General features: G+C 40.3%; 1 protein-coding gene across 3 annotated transcripts in view; it reads right to left on the minus strand.

The window, feature by feature from the left end:
- LOC310845628 (putative lysosomal acid lipase/cholesteryl ester hydrolase) overlaps positions 1-3,901 on the minus strand; it is a 48,793-nt gene extending 44,892 nt beyond the window's left edge. The window contains exons 1-2 of one of the 3 annotated variants that reach the window (XM_083740933.1): positions 3,633-3,895; positions 2,995-3,112 (exon numbers count right to left, since the gene is read on the minus strand). In XM_083740933.1, coding sequence (XP_083597059.1) covers positions 2,995-3,112; positions 3,633-3,761 — 247 coding nt within the window. In that variant the 5' untranslated portion in view covers positions 3,762-3,895. Of the gene's footprint in view, positions 1-2,994; positions 3,113-3,632 lie in introns of all 3 variants that reach the window. The other 2 variants (XM_083740930.1, XM_083740932.1) reach the window with 2 other exon arrangements.
- Positions 3,902-7,466: the final 3,565 nt, after the last annotated feature.

Raw genomic sequence — 7,466 nt, forward strand, 5'->3', positions numbered from 1 at the left:
ATACAGGGATCTACTTTGACATGGCAAATTGTGGAGAAGGCGAGGGAGAAAGTAGTTGTTGTTAAACCTAAAGTAGCACAAGTGGAGAGGGAGAGAGCCCCAACCTTATAGATGCAATTTGATGACTATAAGTTGATACCTTTTATGATTGAATTTAGAGAAAGTCAGATTTTGAGGATTGGAGCCTTGCTTGGACTGGAGAAGGAAAGTTGGATAGATCCCTACATGCAGGGATTTACTGACATTTGGACCTGGACTTGGGTCAGGAGGAGACTGGAGTTGTGGGGACCTCCAGATTTGGAGGAATTTTGAAACATGTCCTGAAATATCTTTTGGATCTTAGTTTTAGCTATGGAGATTTGGCTGACTTGTCGAGAAGGAATAAAAACATTGCTAGGTGGGAGTTTCCCCGAGATCTACTCTTCAGCATCAAAGGAAGGAAAATAAGAACAAGAACAGTAGAAGACAAAGTAAAGTGCATGTATAAATATGAAGAAGACTTGCAGAAGGGACTTGGAAAAGAGTTAAGAGCCTCGGACAGAAGATCACCAGGTTGATGGACTATATGGAATTAACGGAAATGACTGGCAGAATCCGAGACCAGGGAGAAGAGACGGTGGAAGAAGATTGGAAAAAGTTTAAAGACTATCTATGGAAATAATGTAAAATTAAGGAGTGTTAGAAAAATGTTGGAATGAAATTATATGGCTTTAGTAGAAATGTTATAAGGAATTAAGCATAAATAAGTATTATAGTATTAATTAGTATTAATGGAAAATAAGGTTAAAATATGTTAAGATAAGTATATGACAGAAAATAGAGAAAGATGGAAAGGATTTGCTGAAATAATTAATAGAAATGGAATACAAAAAGGGAGGTGAGAGGAGGTCGATGAAACAAGGGAATGAAAGAGAGGGTATTGAAATGGTATGATGTGTGTTTTTGAATTGTTTTTGCTCTGTCTTGTTTTGTTTAATGTGTTAATGTTGTGTTGTGTATTGTTTATATATTGTACTGTATTGTTTTTTCTTTCTTTTGCTTTTTCTTTTCTTTTTTCTTTTCTCCTTTTTGTAAGGTTTAAAAGTAATAAATATATATTTTTTTTTTAAAAGAAGAAGAAGCCAGGAGAGCAACGATGCCCCACACTGGCCACTAGTGTGTATCACCAACTATAAACTTGGGATGCAGAGCATGCCAGCAATTTCACATGTCTGGAATTTGAGTCTGGAACGAGTATCTTCTAAATGCAAGGCAGAAGTATTTTGGGGCGCAGCTCACCAGGCCCTGCAGATCTGAATTCATTTAAAGTAGCTAGGTGTTTCCTTACCACCTCTTTTCCTATCTTGGGCTGTAGCTCCCTCCTTACATCATTTAATATGTCATCACCAGGTTGGGGATCACTTTCTTTGTGAGTTAGAGACAGAGGCAAAGGGACTTCTGGTTTAATCACGGCTTAATGATTTTATGGTCTTTATTGTACACTATTTACAAAGCCAACACAAGCTCCGATAATTTACTCCGATTCATCATGTTCAGTTGGCGCGAATGACTTACGACACCTCCCCCAGCATTTCAAGTGTGACAGCTTTACGGCTTTCCTTTTGACCTCCAACCTCTTTGGCGCACGCCTCAAAAGAGCCGACTGTACTCCCCCCCCCCCAAGTCTGAACTCAGCCTCAGTGGAACTGTTTGCTCTAGCTGTTTCGCTGTTTCAGCTTCTTGCACTTCTATGTTCAGGAGATCCAACCCCCCCCCCCCCATGCTGGTGCCTGCTTCTTCTTCGTCTCTGACCAGTGTCTTCTATCATGAGCATTAATTCATCCACAATGCCTTTAATTTATATGACTTATTTCCTACAGTTATTCCTCTAATATCATCATCTGCTCTTATATCTCTCACCAGTACCTCTAAGACTAAAATAGACAATAAAGGTGATAGGGGACACACCTGTCTTGTTCCTTTTGTAATTTCACACTCATCTGAAGTTACATTATTCATTATTAATCTCGCTTGCTGTTCTGAATATATGGCTTCTATTCCTCTTTTAAATGTTTCTCCAAAGTTCATTTCTTCCAGGACATTAACATAAAGGTCCAGGAAACATTATCAAATGCTTTTTCCATATCTACAAACATCATTGCTGCTTGTTTTTCATTTCTTACTACCAGATATTCAAAAATATCTATTATAGTCCTTATATATTCTTTCATATGTCTTCATGGCAGAAATCCTGTTTGGTCTTTATGTATTATTTGTAATAATATGTTTTTCATTCTATTAGGAGATTGGCAATTTAAATTAATGGAATATGCTGAAATGGCTAAATTAACTGGAAGGAAGTCTAAGAAATCAAAATGACCACAAATATAAAAAAGAATGGGAAATGTTTACTGAATTTTTACAAAGACATTGTAAAAGAAGTTAATACAATAGCAGGCTTTTAAAAAACACTTGTAATATTAAGAATGTTTAAAATTGGAAATTTTAATAAATTTAATAAATTATAGACATGTATAATATATTATAAAAGAACCAGGAGAGTAAATGGAGGGAAGTCAAGGGGTCTGAGTAATCCCAAAATATGGATTTAATATAGTGTGAAGATGTATTATTTTATTTTGTTTTAATTTTTTGAAGTTGTTTCCTATGGTTCATATGATGATAATGTTTAAATGTAAAAATGCCTTTTCTCTGTCACCCAATAGCATATCTCCATATTCTCCATGCAGAGGACCTAATAGCTCAAGAAAGGACTAAAATTTGTTTAACCTAATCTATGGCCTTTTTTGGAATTTTATAGAAAAAATAGGACCAAAACATATAATTAATAAAATCATATTAATAAACATCCATAACCAAACAGATTGTTGAGGTTTTCTTGCAATAAGTAAATGAATTCCAAAGCAAAAACTTAACATTTTTTAAATAATAATTTTAAAAGTCCTCACAGTATTTGCATGTATACAGAATAAATACCTCAAAAAACACACTCACCGGATTCCTGGTTATTTCTTTTCCCATGAGGAATTCTGTTGATACTCAGGATATACCCATCATCTGTCACCACTTCATATGTCTCACTGGGATATCCTCTGAAGGAAATCATTTCACCCTTGGCGGAAAGGGAGAAAAGAAAAGGAAGGTTTGGCTGGGAGTGTAAAACTCCTGGACACTTCTTTTCCACAGAAGACTACATCTTTAATAGCAATGGTTCCCAAACTCCACCCAATCCTCTTGGACCACTTGAAAAATGATGAAGGTTTTTGTGGACCACTTAATTATTGTTCTTCATGCTGTTGAGCAATAATAATGCATAGGGCAAGATGCTAAACTTGCTACTGCTGATACCTAAATGAAGCCCAAAGAGCACAGGGGTTACATGAAGCAGATGTTTAGAGATACTTAAAAAACTAAAACAAAAAAATGCTGCAAGCTGCCCTGAGCAATGATGCATTGAGAGGGCAGGGTACATACTTCAAAATCATCATCATCATCATTTTCTTGCCCCTGCAATCCCAGCATTCCATGAAAAACAAATTTCAGGTATGTGGAATATAGCACAATTAAGCAGCACTAATAACAAAAAATGCCTTGAGTTAAGCAAATAAAAGAATAAAAGCTGGATGGCTTACAACATCCATAGTAGCTTCTGGGTGTACAGTTCTTCTTTTCATAAACATTCCTGAAGTAACAAGGGCTTGGACCAATCCTGCCCCCATTATGAAGAGCCACATCCTTGGTGTGCATGGAAGCAAATCCATCTTTCAGCGTAGAGTACAAGACTGGGCTCCACAAAGCTGGATTAAAGAATATGCGCTTTAACCTATATCATAGACTGGAGAATGAATTGGCAGAGAGTGTGGCTTAAATAGCTTGCCACTCTTCACCAAGTACAACACGTTCCTGGAAGGAACAGAAACATCCTCTCTAATTGATATCATTGGTTCAATCTTGTCCAACTCCCAATATCATCTTACGCAAACTTCTCAGAAGGTATTTCCACTGACTTCTGTGTGACACCTTTCAAGGCAAGTGGGCATAGGACTGCAGTCTCAGTTCAACAAAAGTTTAGTCAACGTGTAACCGATCATTTAGTGCAGCAGTTAAGAGTACAATGATCAATTTACAGGTAGCTGATTCAAAGCTCATCTGGGTGGCCTGAGGCACATTATTTTTCAGACTGTAATCATATGGAGTTAATAGCTGAAGATAAAGGACCCCTGGACAGTTCAGTCCAGTCAAAGATGACTATGAGGTGCAGCACTCATCTCGCTTTTCAGGCCGAGGGAGCTGTCTTTTGTCCACAGAAAGCTTTCTGAGTCACATGGCCAGCATAACTAAACTGCTACTGGTGCACAGAGGACAAGTGCCAGAGCAGAAGGAAACACTGTTTACTTTCCCATCTCAGCAGTACCTATTTACCTGCTTGTGCTGGTATGCTTTCAAACTGCTAGGTTGGCAGAAGTTGGGACAGAGCAACTGAAGCTCACCTCATTGCACAAATTCGAACTGCTGACTTTCCAGTCAGCAAGCCCAAGAGGCTCAGTGGTTTAGACAGTGCCACCCGTGTCCCAGGCATATGGACTTAATGTTGGATTGATGAAAAAGAACACTTTGCAAATGTAGTTGACATGCACAACGGACCTTCTGAGAACGCAACCACACAGAGAGGCAGCCACCTCCCAATCACTCCAAGGGGTGAATCTGCTTCCAGAATTTTCCAGAGAGTTATGGAGGTCACTGGTTCTCCACAGGACTTTAATCAATGCAGCAACTGCTGGTAACCTCATGTATATTGTATAATGTATAACTCAAAACTACCCAAGAGAGGTGTTTTGAAACAGTTACTTACCCTTAATAAATCAGGATATGCATAAGCGAAACTTGCCTTTGGCCTTTCCAATTTAGCATGTAAAAGATGCCAGGATCCAGCTCTTAATGATGCCTTTCAATTACATGCACACCCAGAAACTACATGCAATGGCTTCATTTAATGCAAGAATTAGAAGCCATGCTCCTCTATTGCCCCATATCTTCTGACTTATATTAAGTCACCATTTTGTGAGTACCAGTAGGATATGTAGTCCACATGAAGAAGAAGAAGAAGAAGAAGAAGAAGAAGAAGAAGAAGAAGAAGAAGAGGAGGAGGAGGAGGAGGAGGAGGAGGAGGAGGAGGAGAAGGAGGAGGAGGAGGAGGAGGAGGAGGAGGAGGAGGAGTTTGGATTTGATATCCCACTTTATCACTACCCAAATAATAATAATAATAATAATTTATTATTTGTACCCCGCCCATGAAGTTCCCCCAAAATGTCTGCTTTATATACATTATTTACACAATGGGCCCCACGTGATTGGCTAATTCCGGGATTCTCCTGTAGGCCAATCAGGTTGTGGATTCATGTCCACCTGGAGCTGGATTGGGTGGCTCCTGTGGACCAATCAGACTGCTGCATTCTGGATCCTATTGTTCTAGAACCAATCAGACTGCTGCATTTTGGATCCTTTCAACTCAGTACATAACAAAGACTTTAGTTTGCACCCAACATTGCTGTTCCACTCATGCAACAGGCCTCTACTTCCAAAATGGAATTCCATGTCCTCTTCTTCCCCCTGCAGCCTCCTGTGCACCCTCAAAATCTGCTCCAGAGTGTTGCAGGACCATCTGCAACTGATTTGGTGGGAATAAGTAAGTCAAGCAAGACCTTTTGCATGAGTGGAACTCAGTTTCTGCAGTGTTGGCTACAACTCTTCATGTTTCTACTTTAATACACAGTTTAATGATAATAATAATACCTTGGAAGGTGACCCGGAAACTACAACTAATCCAGAATGCGGCAGCTAGAGTGGTGACTGGGAGCGGCCGCCGAGACCACATAACACTGGTCTTGAAAGATCTACATTGGCCCCCAGTATGCTTCAGAGCACAATTCAAAGTGTTGGTGCTGACCTTTGAAGCCCTAAAATGCCTCAGTCCAGTATACTTGAAGGAGCATCTCCACCCCCATCCTTCTGCCCGGACACTGAGGTCCAGCGCTGAGGGCCTCCTGGCGGTTCCCTCACTGCGAGAAGCCAAGTTACAGGGAACCAGGCAGAGGGCCTTCTCAGTAGTGGCACCCACCCTTTGGAAAGCCCACCCACCAGATGTCAAAGAGAAGAACAACTACCAGACTTTTAGAAGACATCTGAAGGCAGCCCTGTTTAGGGCAGCTACCACTGTATTTTAATACTTTGGTGGAAGCCGCCCAGAGTAGCTGGGGAAACCCAGCCAGATGGGCGGGGTAAAAATAAATTATTATTATTATTATTATTATTATTATTATTATTATTATTATTATTGTTGTTGTTGTTGTTGTTGTTGTTGTTGTTGTTGTTATTTCACTCCATCTGACAGACTGAAGGAAGGATAGGGAACCTCAAGATATCTGTGCTGACCTTGAATGGTTTTTACTTGTATTTTATGCCTCCCAGAACTCAGAACAAACAGAAATATCAACATATCTCGAATCACACACCATGCTATTTGGCCACAGATGATCAGACAACATATTCAAATCAATTAGCTACTAGTGATATAATTTAAATGATTATGTAAAACCTAAAACTGTAGTAAAATGCAGATTCTCCCCAAGCATTTGTTCTCTCTTTCTCTCTCTCTATCTCCCCCACCCACCCCAATCTGGAAGGACCTCCAGCCATCCAGAGGAGATTATGTGGTGGTAGTGGATCCATCAGTGCTACAGTTTGCATCCTGTATCTCTAACACAGAGATGATTTTGAAAATGACATTCAACAACCTCACAGAGTTAGTAGTCATGTTAATGAAATTGGAGTATTCAAACTTAGAATCCATCTCCCTTGCAGACAAGTGGGGGCGAGAGAGAGAGAGATGGATAGGGAAGGAGAGGGAAGGAAAAGGAGAGAACTGATTCCTTCATTTCCCAATTGTAAAGTCACCAGAAGCATTTGGCTTACCCACAGTGGAAACATAATACTAGACTAGATGGACCATCACTTTAAACCAGGAGGACTCTTAATAAAAGTAAAAAGGTAAAGGGACCCCTGACCATTTGGTCCAGTTGTGGCCGACTCTGGGGTTGCAGCGCTCATCTCGCTTTATTGGCCAAGGGAGCCAGTGTACAGCTTCCGGGTCGTGTGGCCAGCATGCCTAAGTGAAGCAGAGCAGCACACGGAAACACCATTTACATTCCCACCAGAGCTGTACCTAATTATCTACTTGTGCTTTGACGTGCTTTCGAACTGTGAGGTTGGCAGGAGCAGGGACCAAGCAACAGGAGCTCACCCCATCGTGGGGATTCGAACCACCGACCTTCTGATCGGCAAGTCCTAGGCTCTGTGGTTTAACCCACAACGCCACCCGTGTCCCCTTAATAAAAGTAGGAAAATGAAAAAGATGGGTGGGAGCACATTACAAATGATGCTTGTCTACCTGTGTTCACAAGGTGCAC

This window comes from Podarcis gaigeae, assembly GCF_964106915.1.
Source record: "Podarcis gaigeae genome assembly, chromosome: 5".
In the NCBI taxonomy this organism is placed as follows: domain Eukaryota; kingdom Metazoa; phylum Chordata; class Lepidosauria; order Squamata; family Lacertidae; genus Podarcis; species Podarcis gaigeae.